This window comes from Salvelinus alpinus, chromosome 3 (genome assembly GCF_045679555.1).
Source record: "Salvelinus alpinus chromosome 3, SLU_Salpinus.1, whole genome shotgun sequence".
Classification (NCBI taxonomy): Eukaryota; Metazoa; Chordata; class Actinopteri; order Salmoniformes; family Salmonidae; genus Salvelinus; species Salvelinus alpinus.
The window spans coordinates 518,581-539,888 of record NC_092088.1 but is presented as its reverse complement, the minus strand read 5'-3'; the positions used below and the strand labels follow the sequence as shown (position 1 = coordinate 539,888).

Sequence of the window (21,308 nt, the reverse complement as noted above, 5' to 3'; positions counted from 1 at the left end):
ACATGATCTCCTCTGTGTTCCGACATTCATCTTACAATAATCCCACATTGCGGTCACAGTATTAACTCATTCTCTTGACAGCTGTTATGGATGATGTAGTTTGGGTTTCAGAGGAAGAACACCCATAAAACCTCTATACCCAGGCGGTGTCAGAGGAAGGCCCTACAAAATGATCAAAGACTCCAACCACCCCAAGTCCTAGACTGTTCTCTCTGCTACCGCACGGCGAGCCGCACTGCTGAACCAAGTCTGGAACCAACAGGACCCGGAACAGCTTCTACCTCCAAGTCTGGAACCAACAGGACCCTGAACAGATTCTACCTCCAAGTCTGGAACCAACAGGACCCTGAACAGATTCTACCTCCAAGTCTGGAACCAACAGGACCCTGAACAGCTTCTACCTCCAAGTCTGGAACCAACAGGACCCTGAACAGATTCTACCTCCAAGTCTGGAACCAACAGGACCCTGAACAGCTTCTACCTCCAAGTCTGGAACCAACAGGACCCTGAACAGCTTCTACCTCCAAGTCTGGAACCAACAGAACCCTGAACAGATTCTACCTCCATAAGACTGATAAATAGTTAGTCCGGGTACCAATTGGTTAACTATTTAAACTATCTGCGTTGACCTTTTTTGTTACCAACTCTTGACTCATCACATGCTGCTACTGTTTATTATCTATCCTGTTGCCTAGTTACTGGTGCCCTACCTACAGAGCTTTCTGAAAGTATTCAGACCCCTGTATATAGCCTTCACATGGACTCTGTACCGTAACACCCTGTATATAGCCTCCACATGGACTCTGTACCGTAACACCCTGTATATAGCCTCCACATTGGTTCTGTACCGTAACACCCTGTATATAGCCTCCACATTGACTCTGTACTGGTACCCCCTGTATATAGCCTCCACATGGACTCTGTACCGTAACACCCTGTATATAGCCTCCACATTGACTCTGTACCGTAACACCCTGTATATAGCCTCCACATTGACTCTGTACCGTAACACCCTGTATATAGCCTCCACATTGACTCTGTACCGTAACACCCTGTATATAGCCTCCACATGGACTCTGTACCGTAACACCCTGTATATAGCCTCCACATGGACCCTGTACCGTAACACCCTGCCAGCAGCATACCACCCTGCATACCACTGCTGGCTTGCTTCTGAAGCTAAGCAGGGTTGGTCCTGGTCAGTCCCTGGATGGGAGACCAGATGCTGCTGGAAGTGGTGTTGGAGGGCCAGTAGGAGGCACTCTTTCCTCTGGTCTAAAAAAAAAAAAAAAAATATCCCAATGCCCCAGGGCAGTGATTGGGGACACTGCCCTGTGTAGGGTGCCGTCTTTCGGATGGGACGTTAAACGGGTGTCCTGACTCTCTGAGGTCATTAAAGATCCCATGGCACTTATCGTAAGAGTAGGGGTGTTAACCCCGGTGTCCTGGCTAAATTCCCAATCTGGCCCTCAAACCATCATGGTCACCTAATAATCCCCAGTTTACAATTGGCTCATTCATCCCCCTCCTCTCCCCTGTAACTATTCCCCAGGTCGTTGCTGCAAATGAGAACGTGTTCTCAGTCAACTTACCTGGTAAAATAACGGTAAATAAAAAAATAAAAAATAAAATATAGCCTCCACACTGACTCTGTACCGTAACACCCTGTATATAGCCTCCACATTGACTCTGTACCGTAACACCCTGTATATAGCCTCCACACTGACTCTGTACCGGGCCCCCCTGTATATAGCCTCCACATTGACTCTGTACCGTAACACCCTGTATATAGCCTCCACATTGACTCTGTACCGTAACACCCTGTATATAGCCTCCACACTGACTCTGTACCGGGCCCCCCTGTATACAGTGGGGCAAAAAAGTATTTAGTCAGCCACCAATTGTGCAAGTTCTCCCACTTAAAAAGATGAGAGAGGCCTGTAATTTTCATCATAGGTACACTTCAACTATGACAGACAAAATGAGAAAAAAAAATCCAGAAAATCACATTGTAGGATTTTTTATGAATTTATTTGCAAATTATGGTGGAAAATAAGTATTTGATCACCTACAAACAAGCAAGTTTTCTGGCTCTCATAGACCTGTAACTTCTTCTTTAAGAGGCTCCTCTGTCCTCCACTCGTTACCTGTATTAATGGCACCTGTTTGAACTTGTTATCAGTATAAAAGACACCTGTCCACAACCTCAAACAGTCACACCCCAAACTCCACTATGACCATGACCAAAGAGCTGTCAAAGGACACCAGAAACAAAATTGTAGACCTGCACCAGGCTGGGAAGACTGAATCTGCAATAGGTAAGCAGCTTGGTTTGAAGAAATCAACTGTGGGAGCAATTATTAGGAAATGGAAGACATACAAGACCACTGATAATCTCCCTCGATCTGGGGCTCCACGCAAGATCTCACCCCGTGGGGTCAAAATGATCACAAGAACGGTGAGCAAAAATCCCAGAACCACACGGGGGGACCTAGTGAATGACCTGCAGAGAGCTGGGACCAAAGTAACAAAGCCTACCATCAGTAACACACTACGCCGCCAGGGACTCAAATCCTGCAGTGCCAGACGTGTCCCCCTGCTTAAGCCAGTACATGTCCAGGCCCATCTGAAGTTTGCTAGAGAGCATTTGGATGATCCAGAAGAAGATTGGGAGAATGTCATATGGTCAGATGAAACCAAAATAGAACTTTTTGGTAAAAACTCAACTCGTCGTGTTTGGAGGACAAAAGAATGCTGAGTTGCATCCAAAGAACACCATACCTACTGTGAAGCATGGGGGTGGAAACATCATGCTTTGGGGCTGTTTTTCTGCAAAGGGACCAGGACGACTGATCCGTGTAAAGGAAAGAATGAATGGGGCCATGTATCGTGAGATTTTGAGTGAAAACCTCCTTCCATCAGCAAGGGCATTGAAGATGAAACGTGGCTGGGTCTTTCAGCATGACAATGATCCCAAACACACCGCCCGGGCAACGAAGGAGTGGCTTCGTAAGAAGAATTTCAAGGTCCTGGAGTGGCCTAGCCAGTCTCCAGATCTCAACCCCATAGAAAATCTTTGGAGGGAGTTGAAAGTCCGTGTTGCCCAGAAACAGCCCCAAAACATCACTGCTCTAGAGGAGATCTGCATGGAGGAATGGGCCAAAATACCAGCAACAGTGTGTGAAAACCTTGTGAAGACTTACAGAAAACGTTTGACCTCTGTCATTGCCAACAAAGGGTATATAACAAAGTATTGAGAAACTTTTGTTATTGACCAAATACTTATTTTCCACCATAATTTGCAAATAAATTCATAAAACATCCTACAATGTGATTTTCTGGATTTTTTTTCCTCATTTTGTCTGTCATAGTTGAAGTGTACCTATGATGAAAATTACAGGCCTCTCTCATCTTTTTATGTGGGAGAACTTGCACAATTGGTGGCTGACTAAATACTTTTTTGCCCCACTGTATAGCCTCCACATTGACTCTGTACCGTAACACCCTGTATATAGCCTCCACACTGACTCTGTACCGGGCCCCCCTGTATATAGCCTCCACATTGACTCTGTACCGTAACACCCTGTATATAGCCTCCACATTGACTCTGTACCGGGGCCTCCTGTATATAGCCTCTACATTGACTCTGTACCGTAACACCCTGTATATAGCCTCCACACTGACTCTGTACCGGGCCCCCCTGTATATAGCCTCCACATTGACTCTGTACCGTAACACCCTGTATATAGCCTCCACATTGACTCTGTACCGGGGCCTCCTGTATATAGCCTCCACATTGACTCAGTACCGGGGCCTCCTGTATATAGCCTCCACATTGACTCTGTACCGTAACACCCTGTATATAGCCTCCACATTGACTCTGTACCGTAACACCCTGTATATAGCCTCCACACTGACTCTGTACCGGGCCCCCCTGTATATAGCCTCCACATTGACTCTGTACCGTAACACCCTGTATATAGCCTCCACATTGACTCTGTACCGGGGCCTCCTGTATATAGCCTCCACATTGACTCAGTACCGGTTCCCCCTGTATATAGCCTCCACATTGACTCTGTACCGGGGCCTCCTGTATATAGCCTCTACATTGACTCTGTACCGTAACACCCTGTATATAGCCTCCACATTGACTCTGTACCGTAACACCCTGTATATAGCCTCCACACTGACTCTGTACCGGGCCCCCCTGTATATAGCCTCCACATTGACTCTGTACCGTAACACCCTGTATATAGCCTCCACAGTGACTCTGTACCGTAATACCCTGTATATAGCCTCCACATTGACTCTGTACCTTAACAACCTGTATAGAGCCTCCACATTGACTCAGTACCGTAACACCCTGTATATAGCCTCATTTTGTTATTGTAACATTTACCAAGTAGACTAAAACAAAAAGTTTTCTTAACTCTTCTTGAGCTGCACTGTTGGTTAAGGGCTTGTAAAGTAAGCATTTCACGGTAAAGTCTACACTTGTGACAAAGTTTGTTTTGAAAATGAAAAATCGAAAACAGGTTTAGAAATGTTTGCGAATGTATAAAAAAAAACGTATTTACATAAGTATTCAGACCCTTTGCTATGAGACTCGAAATTGAGCTCAGGTGCATCCTGTTTCCATTGATCATCCTTGAGATGTTTCTAAACTCAGAAAAAAACGAAACATCCCTTTTTCAGGACCCTGTCTTTCAAAGATAATTTGTAAAAATCAAAATAACTTCACAGATCTTCATTGTAAAAGGTTTAAACACTGTTTCCCATGCTTGTTCAATGAACCATAAATAGTTAATGAACATGAACCTGTGGAACGGTCGTTAAGACACTAACAGCTTACAGACCGTAGGCAATTAAGGTCACAGTTATGAAAACTTAGAACACTAAAGAGGCCTTTCTACTGACTCTGAAAAACAAGCACACAGCCAAGACAACGCAGTTGTGGCTTCAGGACAAGTCTCTGAATGTCCTTGAGTGGCCCAGCCAGAGCCTGGACCTGAACCCGATCTAACATCTCTGGAGAGACCGGAAAATAGTTGTGCAGCAACTCTCCCCATCCAACCTGACAGAGCTTGAGAGGATCTGCAGAGAATAATGGGAGAAACTCCCCAAATACAGGTGTGACAAGCTTGTAGCTTCATACCCAAGATGATTCAAGGCTGTAATTGCTGCCAAAGGTGCTTCAACAAAGTACTGAGTAGAGGGTCTGAATAGTTATGCAAATTTATATTTCTTTTTTTTTATATATATACATTTAGAAAAACCTGTGTTTTTGCTTTGTCATTATGGGGTATTGTGATGTCATTATGGGGTATTGTGATGTCATTATTGGGTATTGTGTGTAGATTGATGAGGGGGGAAAAACAATTTAGTCAATTTTAGAACAAAGTCAAGGGGTCTGAATGTTCTTGATGTTTTACGTTATACACTGAGGATATTTTTGAAGTATTCTGCATGCAGAGTCTCAATTTGGTGTTTGTCCCATTTTGTGAATTCTTGGTTGGTGAGCGGACCCCAGACCCCACAACCATAAAGGGTCAATGGGTTCTATAAATGATTCTAGTATTTTTAGCCAGATCCTAATTGGTAGGTCAATTTCATGTTCCTTTTGATGGCATAGAAGGCCCTTCTTGCCTTGTCTCTCAGATCGTTCACAGCTTTTGTGGAAGTTACCTGTGGCGCTGATGTTTAGGCCGAGGCATGTATAGTTTTTCAGTCAGGGCCCAGGTCTGACAGAATCTGTGCAGAAGATCTAGGTGCAGCAAACAGTAGACATTTGACTTCAGATTCTAGTAGGGTGAGGCTGGGTGCTGCAGACTGTTCTAGTGCTGTCGCCAATTCGTTGATATATGTTGAAGAGGGTGGGGCTTAAGCTGCATCCTTGTCTCACCCCACGGCCCTGTGGAAATATGTCTTTTGCCAATTTTAACCACACGCTTGTTTGTGTACATGGATTTTAATGTTTTTCCCCCAACACCACTTAAAAAAAATTGTATAACAGACCCTTTTGCCAAATTGAGTCAAAAGCTTTTTTGAAGTAAACAAAGCGTGAGAAGACTTTGTTTTGGTTTATTTGTTTGTCAATTAGTGTGTGCAGGGTGAATACGTGGTCTGTCGTATGGTCATTTGGTAAAAAAGTCAACTTGACATTTGCTCAGTACATTGTTTTCATTGACGAAATGTACGAGTCTGCTGTTGACAATAATGCAGAGTATTTTCCCAAGGTTGCTGTTGACGAATATGTCCCACCGTAGTTATTGGTGTCAAATTTGTCTCCACTTTTGTGGATTGGGGTGATCAGACTTTGGTTCCAAATATTGGGGAAGATGCCAGAGCTGAGGATGATGTTAAAGAGTTTAAGTATAGCCAATTGGAATTTGTGGTCTGTATATTTTATCATTTAATTTAGGATACCATCAACACGACAGGCCTTTTTGGGTTGGAGGGTTTGTATTTTGTCCTGTAGTTCATTCAATGTAATTGGATAATCCAGTGGGTTCTGGGAGTCTTTAATAGTTGATTCTAAGATCTGTATTTGATCATGTTTTTGCTATTAGTTCTTTGTTACAGGACCAAAAAGATTGGAGAAGTGGTTTATCCACACATCTCCGTTTTGGATAGATAACTCTTCGTGTTGTTGTTTGTTTAGTGTTTTCCAATTTTCACAGAAGTGGTTAGAATCGATGGATTCTTTAATTACATTGAGCTGATTTCTGACGTTCTGTTTATTTTTACCAAAGTGTATTTCTGTATTGTTTTAATGGTTCACCATAGTGAAGGCGTAGACTCAGATTTTCTGGGTCTCTATGTTTTTGGTTGGATAGGTTTCTCAATTTGTCTTAGGTTTTTGCTTTCTCCATCAAACCATTTGTCACTGTTGTTCATTTTCTTAAGTTGTCTGCTTTAAATGTTTAGATTAGATAGCTTCCCTGTTTGTTTTCTACTGCCAAGTTTACACTGTTACAGTGGAACATTTTGTCCAGGAAGTTGTCTAAAAGGGATTGAATTTGTTGTTGCCTAATTGTGTTTTGGTTGGTTTCCACACTACTTTCCTTCCATCTGTAGCATTTCATGATTTGAGTTTTGCTCTGTTCAGGTAGACTGTCTCTCTCTCCAGTGTATAACTTTCCCTCTCTCCTCTCTCTGTCTCTCTCTCCAGTGTGTAACTTTCTCTCTCTCCTCTCTCTGTCTCTCTCTCCAGTGTGTAACTTTCTCTCTCTCCTCTCTCTGTCTCTCTCTTCAGTGTGTAACGTTCCCTCTCTCCTCTCTCTCTCCAGTGTGTAACGTTCTCTCTCTCCTCTCTCTGTCTCTCTCTCCAGTGTGTAACTCTCTCCTCTCTCTCTCTGTCTCTCTCTCCAGTGTGTAACTCTCTCCTCTCTCTCTCTCTCTCTCTTCAGGGTCTGAGTATCGAGGCAGTGTGTAAGCAGCTGAGACAACTGTATGTGCTGAATAATGTGTCCTCTGAGTATTCTGTTTCCATAACCTGTGACCCTTCAACCTCCGCCAGCAACGAGATCCATCTCAGCATCGTAAGTCACTTCCTGTCACCTGTGTGAGTGTGTCTTGGGGTTAAAAGCAAAAAAATACACATTTCTGTGGACTGTAAGGAAAATGAAACATAGTGTCTGCAAAAGTAAAGCATGAAGGATCTCCCTTAGTCTTCATAAGTCTGTCACCCTTTTCACACTACGTAGCCAAGCAGAGCTGGGCTGGCCTGGTTACGCCATAGACAGACGTGCATTATTTTTTCAATTTGTGTTCTATTTAATTGTATTTGTCACCGTGCTCTGGATAATAGTTACAGATTAGATACGGTGGCTGGCTGTTGTGAGATTTGGTGTTTCGCTGAAGCCAGAAAACAACAAAACCCAGTTTAACCTGATAGACATAACCTGATAGACATAACCCGATAGACATAACCCGATAGACATAACCCGATAGACATAACCCGATAGACATAACCCGATAGACATAACCCGATAGACATAACCCGATAGACATAACCCGATAGACATAACCCGATAGACATAACCCGATAGACATAACCCGATAGACATAACCCGATAGACATAACCCGATAGACATAACCCGATAGACATAACCCGATAGACATAACCCGATAGACATAACCCGATAGACATAATCTGAAAACACTGTGTATCAAGACCTCCAATAACCTTTTTTTCCGTTTTCTTGGTTTTCCGTCATCTGGGCCTGTATTCATAAAACATCTCCTGCTGATCTAGAATCAGATATTGCCTTTTAGCTCATAATGAGTAAGATTAAATGGCGATGGGGACCTGAGCCTAGATCAGTACTCCTATTATGAATACGGGCCCTGATGAAGCAGAAACACCACACTTTTCCCAGTGTTTTGTAGGAGGGGACACGGTTATTCCAACATCCCAACAGACATTAGTTAGTATTCCAATACTTGCAAGAGTAATCATAAAAAATTATGTTAACAATGAAAAGGCTTTCTCTAATTTATCTTTGTGGCATTGCTGCACGCAATTATATTATGATGTAAGCAAGCGGCAGCCAAGTCGCTCAGGCTACGCAGAAAGCCAGTCTGCGTAGCCTGACTGGCTACGCAGACCTGACTGGCTACGCAGACCTGACTGGCTACGCAGATACATTTTCTACTATTCGGATATCCAAAAATGTCATATTATTCGAATAGTGAAATGATTTCAAATACCCCCTCCCTAGTGTTTTTCTATCAGTATACAGAAGATACAGCTCACCTGTAAAGGACATAACAGATACCCAACCAGTATACTCCCCTCTCTCTCGCTTCTCTCTCTCACCCCAGTACACAGTAGACCAGTGGATGGACAGATCCCCTATAAAGGGGATAAGAGATATCCAACCATTATAACCTCCCCCTCTCTCTTCTCTCTTCAGTATACAGAGGACCACCTGATGGACAGATCCACTATAAAGGAGATAACAGATAGGATCATCGATCTGGTGTCTAAACCCCATGGCAATAACAGCATCATCACCGCCATCGCCAAGGTCCATGTGCAGCGGAGGCCTAGCGTCAGCCAGACGGGTACGATTCATTCTCTCACACACACACACACACACACACACACACACACACACACACACACACACACACACACAGATACAGCCAGACAGGTACCAATCACACATGTACATGTTAGTCATTTAGCAGACGCTCTTATCCAGAGCCACTTAAAGTTACTGCATTCACCTTAAGATAAGTGGTTGTCTCACCAAGCTATCACAGACATAGAAATTAAATGTGTCCTCAATAACGTAGCTGCCAGTAGAGTCCGAGCTAGAAGGGTGGGGGAGGGGGGGTCAGGTGAAAGTGCTGGTTAAGTGTTTACTTTGTATTATCTTTGGGGGTGGGGTCGAGGTGAGGAGGAGGATTATTTAAGATACTGTTTGAAGAGGTCGGGTTTCAGACGTTTTTCAGAAGATGGGCAGGGACTCTGCTGTCCTAGTTTCAGGGGGAAGATGGACAGGGACTCTGCTGTCCTAGTTTCAGGGGGAAGATGGACAGGGACTCTGCTGTTCTAGTTTCAGGGGGAAGATGGACAGGGACTCTGCTGTCCTAGTTTCAGGGGGAAGATGGACAGGGACTCTGCTGTCCTAGTTTCAGGGGGAAGATGGGCAGGGACTCTGCTGTCCTAGCTTCAGGGGGAAGATGGACAGGGGCTCTGCTGTCCTAGTTTCAGGGGGAAGATGGACAGGGACTCTGCTGTCCTAGTTTCAGGGGGAAGATGGACAGGGACTCTGCTGTCCTAGTTTCAGGGGGAAGATGGACAGGGACTCTGCTGTCCTAGTTTCAGGGGGAAGATGGACAGGGACTCTGCTGTCCTAGTTTCAGGGGGAAGATGGACAGGGACTCTGCTGTCCTAGTTTCAGGGGGAAGATGGGCAGGGACTCTGCTGTCCTAGTTTCAGGGAGAAGATGGGCAGGGACTCTGCTGTCCTAGCTTCAGGGGGAAGATGGACAGGGACTCTGCTGTCCTAGTTTCAGGGGGAAGATGGACAGGGACTCTGCTGTCCTAGTTTCAGGGGGAAGATGGACAGGGACTCTGCTGTCCTAGCTTCAGGGGGAAGATGGGCAGGGACTCTGCTGTCCTAGCTTCAGGGGGAAGATGGGCAGGGACTCTGCTGTCCTAGTTTCAGGGGGAAGATGGACAGGGACTCTGCTGTCCTAGCTTCAGGGGGAAGATGGGCAGGGACTCTGCTGTCCTAGCTTCAGGGGGAAGATGGGCAGGGACTCTGCTGTCCTAGCTTCAGGGGGGAAGATGGACAGGGACTCTGCTGTCCTAGTTTCAGGGGGAAGATGGACAGGGACTCTGCTGTCCTAGCTTCAGGGGGAAGATGGACAGGGACTCTGCTGTCCTAGTTTCAGGGGGAAGATGGGCAGGGACTCTGCTGTTCTAGCTTCAGAGGGGAAGATGGACAGGGACTCTGCTGTCCTAGCTTCAGGGGGAAGATGGACAGGGACTCTGCTGTCCTAGTTTCAGGGGGAAGATGGACAGGGACTCTGCTGTCCTAGTTTCAGGGGGAAGATGGACAGGGACTGCTGTCCTAGTTTCAGGGGGAAGATGGACAGGGACTCTGCTGTCCTAGTTTCAGGGGGAAGATGGACAGGGACTGCTGTCCTAGTTTCAGGGGGAAGATGGACAGGGACTCTGCTGTCCTAGTTTCAGGGGGAAGATGGACAGGGACTCTGCTGTCCTAGCTTCAGGGGGACGAGGGGCAGGGACTCTGCTGTCCTAGCTTCAGGGGGGAAGATGGACAGGGACTCTGCTGTCCTAGTTTCAGGGGGAAGATGGACAGGGACCCTGCTGTCCTAGCTTCAGGGGGGAAGATGGACAGGGACTCTGCTGTCCTAGCTTCAGGGGGGAAGATGGACAGGGACTCTGCTGTCCTAGCTTCAGGGGGGAAGATGGACAGGGACTCTGCTGTCCTAGCTTCAGGGGGGAAGATGGACAGGGACTCTGCTGTCCTAGCTTCAGGGGGAAGATGGACAGGGACTCTGCTGTCCTAGCTTCAGGGGGAAGATGGACAGGGACTCTGCTGTCCTAGTTTCAGGGGGAAGATGGACAGGGACTCTGCTGTCCTAGTTTCAGGGGGAAGATGGGCAGGGACTCTGCTGTCCTAGCTTCAGGGGGAAGATGGGATGGGACTGCTGTCCTAGCTTCAGGGGGAAGATGGACAGGGACTCTGCTGTCCTAGCTTCACGGGGAAGATGGACAGGGAGTCTGCTGTCCTAGCTTCAGGGGGAAGATGGACAGGGACTCTGCTGTCCTAGCTTCAGGGGGAAGATGGACAGGGACTCTGCTGTCCTAGCTTCAGGGGGAAGATGGACAGGGACTCTGCTGTCCTAGCTTCAGGGGGAAGATGGACAGGGACTCTGCTGTCCTAGTTTCAGGGGGAAGATGGACAGGGTCTCTGCTGTCCTAGTTTCAGGGGGAAGATGGACAGGGTCTGCTGTCCTAGTTTCAGGGGGAAGATGGACAGGGACTGCTGTCCTAGTTTCAGGGGGAAGATGGACAGGGACTGCTGTCCTAGTTTCAGGGGGAAGATGGACAGGGACTGCTGTCCTAGTTTCAGGGGGAAGATGGACAGGGTCTGCTGTCCTAGTTTCAGGGGGAAGATGGACAGGGACTGCTGTCCTAGTTTCAGGGGGAAGATGGACAGGGTCTGCTGTCCTAGTTTCAGGGGGAAGATGGACAGGGACTGCTGTCCTAGTTTCAGGGGGAAGATGGACAGGGACTGCTGTCCTAGCTTCAGGGGGAAGATGGACAGGGACTCTGCTGTCCTAGTTTCAGGGGGAAGATGGACAGGGACTGCTGTCCTAGCTTCAGGGGGAAGATGGGACGGGACTGCTGTCCTAGCTTCAGGGGGAAGCTGGTTCCACCATTGAGGTACCAGGACAGAGAAGAGCTTGGGTTGAGCAGGAGCTGCCCTCCCGTAGGGGTGGGAGGGCCGAGAGACCGGAGGTGGCAGAACGGAGTGCTCGGGTTGGGGTGTAGGGTTTGAGCAGAGCCTGAAGCTAGTGAAGGTCAGTTCCTCTTGCTGTTCTGTAGTGAAGCACCATGGTCTAGTAGTGGATCGGAGCTTCAACTGGAAGCCAGTGGAGTGTGAGGAGGAGTGGGGTGAAATGGGAGAATTTGGGAAGGTTGAACACCAGGCGGGCTGCAGTGTTCTGGAGAAGTTGCAGAGGTTTTGATGACACAAGCAGGGAGACCAGCCAACAGAGAGTTGCAGAAGTCCAGACGGGAGAGGACAAGTGCCTGGATTAGGACCTGCGCCGCTTCCTGTTTGAGGTAGGGTCGTACTCTACGGATGTTGTAGAGCATGAACCTGCAGGAGCGAGTCACTGCTTTGATGTTTGCAGAGAACGACAGCGTGTTGTCCAGGGGCACATCAAGGTTCTTTGCACTCTGGGAGGGAGACATTGTGGAGTTGTCAACCGTGACGGACAGGTCTTGGAGCTGGCAGGCCTTCCCCGGGATGAAGAGCAGTTCTGTCTTGTCGACGTCTTCGGCGCCCAGGGAACAGTGGGTTAACTGCCTCGCTCAAGTGTTTTGGAAAGGACAGAAAGAAGGGATACAGATCCATAGGTTTTGACGTCAGATGAGTCGGGTGTTGGGGGAGCAACTCGGTTCATTTTTTGAAGTCAGAGGAGATGCAGCCATTGGTCAAGGATGAGTTGATGAGGGAAGTGAGGAATGGGAGAAGATCTCCAGGGATGGGGTCGAGCGAGCAGGTTGTTGGTCAGACAGACCTCACTAGTCCCAGGATGTCAACTGGAGAGAGGGGAGAAAGAGGTCAAGGCTTAGGGTAGTTCTGTGTGAGTGAGACCAGTGGCCTCAATAGGCTGAGTGAATGAGTGAGACCAGTGGACTCAATAGGCTGAGTGAATGAGTGAGACCAGTGGACTCAATAGGCTGAGTGAATGAGTGAGACCAGTGGACTCAATAGGCTGAGTGAATGAGTGAGACCAGTGGCCTCAATAGGCTGAGTGAATGAGTGAGACCAGTGGACTCAATAGGCTGAGTGGTTGACAGTAGTGAGTGGTTGACTCTCTGTGTCGTCCACAGAGAGGAGGCAGAAGCTTGAAATTTAGTGGTAGAAATTGGCTTTAGCAGCGGATACAGAGAAAGAGAAGGTAGAGAGGGAGTGAAAGGATGATAGGTCCCCCGGAAGTTTAGTTTTCCTCAATTTTCGCTCAGCTGCCCGCAGCCCTGTTCTGTAAGCTCACAATGAGTCACTCAGCCACGGAGCAGGAGGGGAGGACCGAGCTGGCCGGGAGGAAAGGGGACAGTGCCAGTCATCGGATGCAGAAAGGGAGGAGAGTAGGGTCGAAGATGCAGAATCAGGAGGGAGATGGAGGGAGGGAGAGAGAGAGACTAAGTAGTGATCAGAGACCTGGAGGGAGGTTACAGTGAGATTAGTAGGAGAACAGCCTCTAGTGAAGATGAAGTCAAACACATTACCTGCCTTGTGAATGGAGGAGACTGGGAAAGGTCAAGAGGCAAGGAGGGGAAAGAGGTTTTAAAGAAATGAATCAAAGATTGACGTCGGGAGGTTGAAGTCGCCAAGTACGAAGAGCGTAGAACCTTGAAATTAGCTTATCAAGGTGTCAAGCTTATTGAGGAACTCTCCAAAGGCACCTGGTGGGCGATAAATGACAATGTTAAGCTTGAGTGGACAAGTGACAGTGACAGCATGGAATTAAAATGAGGAGATGGACAGGTGAGTCAGGGAGAAAGGAGAAAATCTCCACTTAGGAGAAATGAGTAGCCCTGTGCCACCGCCGGCGACGACCAGCTGCTCTCGGACTATGAGAGAACACGTAGTCAGATGAAGAGAGAGCAGCTGGAGTAGCAGTGTTCTCTGGGGTGATCCATGTCTCCATCAGGGCCAGAAAGTCAACAGACTAAATGGCAGCATAGGCTGAGATGAACTCTGTGTTCTTGACCACAGATCAGGAGTTCCAAACGCTGCCAGAGACCCGTAATTCCACATGGGTTGTGCGTGTAGGGTACACTAAATTAGAAGGGTTGCAGCCAAGGGGTGGGGAGTGTCTGTAAAGCCTACAGGGACAGGTGGGAACAGGTATAGAAAACACACAGTTGGCAAAGCTACAAAAGGGCATAATGAGAGTGTGTCTAAATAACTAGGTAAAGATACTCGAGGGAGAGAGAGTGATGTGAAGTAACAACTCGGCAGAACAGTCTTTGTTTCGGCGACGGTCTTAGTTTTACGACAAAACCTCCACTGACAGCTGCCGCTGAGAAACACACACACACACACACACACACACACACACACACACACACACACACACACACACACACACACACACACACACACACACACACCGGTAAGCACCACAACTGTTGTTGTTTATGATCAGGCTGCCCATACTCTATACCATCTACTGCATCTTGCCTATGCCGTTCTGTACCATCACTCATTCATATATCTTTATGTACATATTCTTTATCCCTTTACACTTGTGTGTATAAGGTAGTAGTTGTGGAATTGTTAGATTACTTGTTGGTTATTACTGCATTGTCGGAACTAGAAGCACAAGCATTTCGCTACACTCGCATTAACATCTGCTAACCATGTGTATGTGACAAATACAATTTGATTTGATTTGCTCTGTCTCTCTGTTGGTCTCTTTCTATCTGTCGGTCTGTCGCTGTCTTTGTCTCGCTCGAACTGCACACAGTTGTAGTAGGAAGGATGGAAGAGATGAGGGAGAGAGGTTAATAAGAGAGAAAAAAATAGAAAATGACACTGAGGAACTGTCCTGAGTTCTAAGCTTATACACGTTCATGGAAAAACCATATCTCAACCTGTGGCTGAGTCCTAAATTACACCCTATCAAGTACACTTCTTTTGACCAGTGCTCATAGGTCCAGTCCTCTCTATCAGTCACATGGACCAGGGCCCATAGGTCCAGACCTCTATCAGTCACATGGACCAGGGCCCATAGGTCCAGTCCTCTATCAGTCACATGGACCAGGGCCCATAGGTCCAGTCCTCTCTATCAGTAATGCAATTCAGGTCTAACAGCCTTGAGCTGTAGCCAGGGTTTCATTCATGTGGAAATGTTGTGGAACTTGGCTAGGAGTGGAGTGAGGGGGAGGAGGACGGAGTGAGGGGGAGGAGGACGGAGTGAGGGGGAGGAGGACGGAGTGAGGGAGAGGAGGACGGAGTGAGGGAGAGGAGGACGGAGTGAGGGAGAGGAGGACGGAGTGAGGGGGAGGAGGACGGAGTGAGGGGGAGGAGGACGGAGTGAGGGGGAGGAGGACGGAGTGAGGGGGAGGAGGACGGAGTGAGGGGGAGGAGGACGGAGTGAGGGGGAGGAGGACGGAGTGAGGGAGAGGAGGACGGAGTGAGGGAGAGGAGGACGGGAGGCTGCAGACAAATGGACAGTGTAGTGAGACAAATGTTGCAGACAGAAGAGCGAGACCTTTAGTAGGAGGAAACAGTCTTTATGTTGACGTTTATAACCTTTAGTAGGAGTAGACGGTCTTTATGTTGACGTTTATAACCTTTAGTAGGAGTAGACGGTCTTTATGTTGACGTTTATAACCTTTAGTAGGAGGAAACGGTCTTTATGTTGACGTTTATAACCTTTAGTAGGAGTAGACGGTCTTTATGTTGACGTTTATAACCTTTAGTAGAAGGAAACGGTCTTTATGTTGACGTTTATAACCTTTAGTAGGAGGAAACGGTCTTTATGTTGACGTTTATAACCTTTAGTAGGAGTAGACGGTCTTTATGTTGACGTTTATAACCTTTAGTAGGAGTAGACGGTCTTTATGTTGACGTTTATAACCTTTAGTAGGAGGAAACAGTCTTTATGTTGATGTTTATAACCTTTAGTAGGAGTAGACGGTCTTTATGTTGACGTTTATAACCTTTAGTAGGAGGAAACGGTCTTTATGTTGACGTTCATAACCTTTAGTAGGAGTAGACGGTCTTTATGTTGACGTTTATAACCTTTAGTAGGAGTAGACGGTCTTTATGTTGACGTTCATAACCTTTAGTAGGAGTAGACGGTCTTTATGTTGACGTTTATAACCTTTAGTAGGAGTAGACGGTCTTTACGTTGACGTTTATAACCTTTAGTAGGAGTAGACCGTCTTTACGTTGACATTTATAACCTTTAGTAGGAGTAGACGGTCTTTACGTTGACGTTTATAACCTTTAGTAGGAGGAAACGGTCTTTATGTTGACGTTTATAACCTTTAGTAGGAGTAGACGGTCTTTATGTTGACGTTTATAACCTTTAGTAGGAGTAGACGGTCTTTATGTTGACGTTTATAACCTTTAGTAGGAGTAGACGGTCTTTATGTTGACGTTTATAACCTTTAGTAGGAGGAAACGGTCTTTATGTTGACGTTTATTACCTTTAGTAGGAGTAGGCGGTCTTTATGTTGACGTTTATAACCTTTAGTAGGAGGAAACGGTCTTTATGTTGACGTTTATAACCTTTAGTAGGAGGAAACGGTCTTTATGTTGACGTTTATAACCTTTAGTAGGAGTAGACGGTCTTTATGTTGACGTTTATAACCTTTAGTAGGAGGAAACGGTCTTTATGTTGACGTTTATAACCTTTAGTAGGAGGAAACGGTCTTTATGTTGACGTTTATAACCTTTAGTAGGAGTAGACGGTCTTTATGTTGACGTTTATAACCTTTAGTAGGAGGAAACGGTCTTTATGTTGACGTTTATAACCTTTAGTAGGAGTAGACGGTCTTTATGTTGACGTTTATAACCTTTAGTAGGAGTAGACGGTCTTTATGTTGACGTTTATAACCTTTAGTAGGAGGAAACGGTCTTTATGTTGACGTTTATAACCTTTAGTAGGAGTAGACGGTCTTTATGTTGACGTTTATAACCTTTAGTAGGCGGAAACGGTCTTTATGTTGACGTTTATAACCTTTAGTAGGAGGAAACGGTCTTTATGTTGACGTTTATAACCTTTAGTAGGAGGACACGGTCTTTATGTTGACGTTTATTACCTTTAGTAGGAGTAGGCGGTCTTTATGTTGACGTTTATAACCTTTAGTAGGAGGAAACGGTCTTTATGTTGACGTTTATAACCTTTAGTAGGAGGAAACGGTCTTTATGTTGACGTTTATAACCTTTAGTAGGAGTAGACGGTCTTTATGTTGACGTTTATAACCTTTAGTAGGAGTAGACGGTCTTTATGTTGACGTTTATAACCTTTAGTAGGAGTAGACGGTCTTTATGTTGACGTTTATAACCTTTAGTAGGAGTAGACGGTCTTTATGTTGACGTTTATAACCTTTAGTAGGCGGAAACGGTCTTTATGTTGACGTTTATAACCTTTAGTAGGAGGAAACGGTCTTTATGTTGACGTTTATAACCTTTAGTAGGAGGAAACGGTCTTTATGTTGACGTTTATTACCTTTAGTAGAAGGAAACGGTCTTTATGTTGACGTTTATAACCTTTAGTAGGAGGAAACGGTCTTTATGTTGACGTTTATAACCTTTAGTAGGAGTAGACGGTCTTTATGTTGACGTTTATAACCTTTAGTAGGAGGAAACAGTCTTTATGTTGACGTTTATAACCTTTAGTAGGAGGAAACAGTCTTTATGTTGACGTTTATAACCTTTAGTAGGAGTAGACGGTCTTTATGTTGACGTTTATAACCTTTAGTAGGAGGAAACGGTCTTTATGTTGACGTTCATAACCTTTAGTAGGAGTAGACGGTCTTTATGTTGACGTTTATAACCTTTAGTAGGAGTAGACGGTCTTTATGTTGACGTTCATAACCTTTAGTAGGAGTAGACGGTCTTTATGTTGACGTTTATAACCTTTAGTAGGAGTAGACGGTCTTTACGTTGACGTTTATAACCTTTAGTAGGAGTAGACCGTCTTTACGTTGACATTTATAACCTTTAGTAGGAGTAGACGGTCTTTATGTTGACGTTTATAACCTTTAGTAGGAGGAAACGGTCTTTACGTTGACGTTTATAACCTTTAGTAGGAGTAGACAGTCTTTATGTTGACGTTTATAACCTTTAGTAGGAGTAGACGGTCTTTATGTTGACGTTTATAACCTTTAGTAGGAGTAGACGGTCTTTATGTTGACGTTTATAACCTTTAGTAGGCGGAAACGGTCTTTATGTTGACGTTTATAACCTTTAGTAGGAGGAAACGGTCTTTATGTTGACGTTTATAACCTTTAGTAGGAGGAAACGGTCTTTATGTTGACGTTTATTACCTTTAGTAGGAGTAGGCGGTCTTTATGTTGACGTTTATAACCTTTAGTAGGAGGAAACGGTCTTTATGTTGACGTTTATAACCTTTAGTAGGAGGAAACGGTCTTTATGTTGACGTTTATAACCTTTAGTAGGAGTAGACGGTCTTTATGTTGACGTTTATAACCTTTAGTAGGAGGAAACGGTCTTTATGTTGACGTTTATAACCTTTAGTAGGAGGAAACGGTCTTTATGTTGACGTTTATAACCTTTAGTAGGAGTAGACGGTCTTTATGTTGACGTTTATAACCTTTAGTAGGAGTAGACGGTCTTTATGTTGACGTTTATAACCTTTAGTAGGCGGAAACGGTCTTTATGTTGACGTTTATAACCTTTAGTAGGAGGAAACGGTCTTTATGTTGACGTTTATAACCTTTAGTAGGAGGAAACGGTCTTTATGTTGACGTTTATTACCTTTAGTAGGAGTAGGCGGTCTTTATGTTGACGTTTATAACCTTTAGTAGGAGGAAACGGTCTTTATGTTGACGTTTATAACCTTTAGTAGGAGGAAACGGTCTTTATGTTGACGTTTATAACCTTTAGTAGGAGTAGACGGTCTTTATGTTGACGTTTATAACCTTTAGTAGGAGTAGACGGTCTTTATGTTGACGTTTATAACCTTTAGTAGGAGTAGACGGTCTTTATGTTGACGTTTATAACCTTTAGTAGGAGTAGACGGTCTTTATGTTGACGTTTATAACCTTTAGTAGGCGGAAACGGTCTTTATGTTGACTTTTATAACCTTTAGTAGGAGGAAACGGTCTTTATGTTGACGTTTATAACCTTTAGTAGGAGGAAACGGTCTTTATGTTGACGTTTATTACCTTTAGTAGGAGTAGGCGGTCTTTATGTTGACGTTTATAACCTTTAGTAGGAGGAAACGGTCTTTATGTTGACGTTTATAACCTTTAGTAGGAGGAAACGGTCTTTATGTTGACGTTTATAACCTTTAGTAGGAGTAGACGGTCTTTATGTTGACGTTTATAACCTTTAGTAGGAGGAAACGGTCTTTATGTTGACGTTTATAACCTTTAGTAGGAGGAAACGGTCTTTATGTTGACGTTTATAACCTTTAGTAGGAGTAGAAGGTCTTTATGTTGACGTTTATAACCTTTAGTAGGAGGAGACGGTCTTTATGTTGACGTTTATAACCTTTAGTAGGAGTAGACGGTCTTTATGTTGACGTTTATAACCTTTAGTAGGAGTAGACGGTCTTTATGTTGACGTTTATAACCTTTAGTAGGCGGAAACGGTCTTTATGTTGACGTTTATAACCTTTAGTAGGAGGAAACGGTCTTTATGTTGACGTTTATAACCTTTAGTAGGAGGAAACGGTCTTTATGTTGACGTTTATAACCTTTAGTAGGAGTAGACGGTCTTTATGTTGACGTTTATAACCTTTAGTAGGAGGAAACGGTCTTTATGTTGACGTTTATAACCTTTAGTAGGAGGAAACGGTCTTTATGTTGACGTTTATAACCTTTAGTAGGAGTAGACGGTCTTTATGTTGACGTTTATAACCTTTAGTAGGAGTAGACGGTCTTTATGTTGACGTTTATAACCTTTAGTAGGCGGAAACGGTCTTTATGTTGACGTTTATAACCTTTAGTAGGAGGAAACGGTCTTTATGTTGACGTTTATAACCTTTAGTAGGAGGAAACGGTCTTTATGTTGACGTTTATTACCTTTAGTAGGAGTAGGCGGTCTTTATGTTGACGTTTATAACCTTTAGTAGGAGGAAACGGTCTTTATGTTGACGTTTATAACCTTTAGTAGGAGGAAACGGTCTTTATGTTGACGTTTATAACCTTTAGTAGGAGTAGACGGTCTTTATGTTGACGTTTATAACCTTTAGTAGGAGTAGACGGTCTTTATGTTGACGTTTATAACCTTTAGTAGGAGTAGACGGTCTTTATGTTGACGTTTATAACCTTTAGTAGGAGTAGACGGTCTTTATGTTGACGTTTATAACCTTTAGTAGGCGGAAACGGTCTTTATGTTGACGTTTATAACCTTTAGTAGGAGGAAACGGTCTTTATGTTGACGTTTATAACCTTTAGTAGGAGGAAACGGTCTTTATGTTGACGTTTATTACCTTTAGTAGGAGTAGGCGGTCTTTATGTTGACGTTTATAACCTTTAGTAGGAGGAAACGGTCTTTATGTTGACGTTTATAACCTTTAGTAGGAGGAAACGGTCTTTATGTTGACGTTTATAACCTTTAGTAGGAGTAGACGGTCTTTATGTTGACGTTTATAACCTTTAGTAGGAGGAAACGGTCTTTATGTTGACGTTTATAACCTTTAGTAGGAGGAAACGGTCTTTATGTTGACGTTTATAACCTTTAGTAGGAGTAGAAGGTCTTTATGTTGACGTTTATAACCTTTAGTAGGAGGAAACGGTCTTTATGTTGACGTTTATAACCTTTAGTAGGAGTAGACGGTCTTTATGTTGACGTTTATAACCTTTAGTAGGAGTAGACGGTCTTTATGTTGACGTTTATAACCTTTAGTAGGCGGAAACGGTCTTTATGTTGACGTTTATAACCTTTAGTAGGAGGAAACGGTCTTTATGTTGACGTTTATAACCTTTAGTAGGAGGAAACGGTCTTTATGTTGACGTTTATTACCTTTAGTAGGAGTAGGCGGTCTTTATGTTGACGTTTATAACCTTTAGTAGGAGGAAACGGTCTTTATGTTGACGTTTATAGCCTTTAGTAGGAGTAGACAGTCTTTATGTTGACGTTTATAACCTTTAGTAGGAGGAAACGGTCTTTATGTTGACGTTTATAGCCTTTAGTAGGAGTAGACCGTCTTTATGTTGACGTTTATAACCTTTAGTAGGAGGAAACGGTCTTTATGTTGACGTTTATAACCTTTAGTAGGAGTAGACCGTCTTTATGTTGACGTTTATTACCTTTAGTAGGAGGAAACGGTCTTTATGTTTACGTTTATAACCTTTAGTAGGAGGAAACGGTCTTTATGTT

General features: G+C 44.6%; 1 protein-coding gene across 1 annotated transcript in view; it reads left to right on the top strand.

Moving 5' to 3' along the window:
- The window catches only part of LOC139569902 (protein jagged-1b-like), a 31,468-nt gene that overhangs the window by 5,269 nt on the left and 4,891 nt on the right, over positions 1 to 21,308 (top strand). The window contains exons 3-4 of the mRNA XM_071391226.1: positions 7,410 to 7,541; positions 8,920 to 9,070. Of these exons, the coding sequence (XP_071247327.1) occupies positions 7,410 to 7,541; positions 8,920 to 9,070 (283 nt within the window). The remainder of the gene's footprint in view (positions 1 to 7,409; positions 7,542 to 8,919; positions 9,071 to 21,308) is intronic.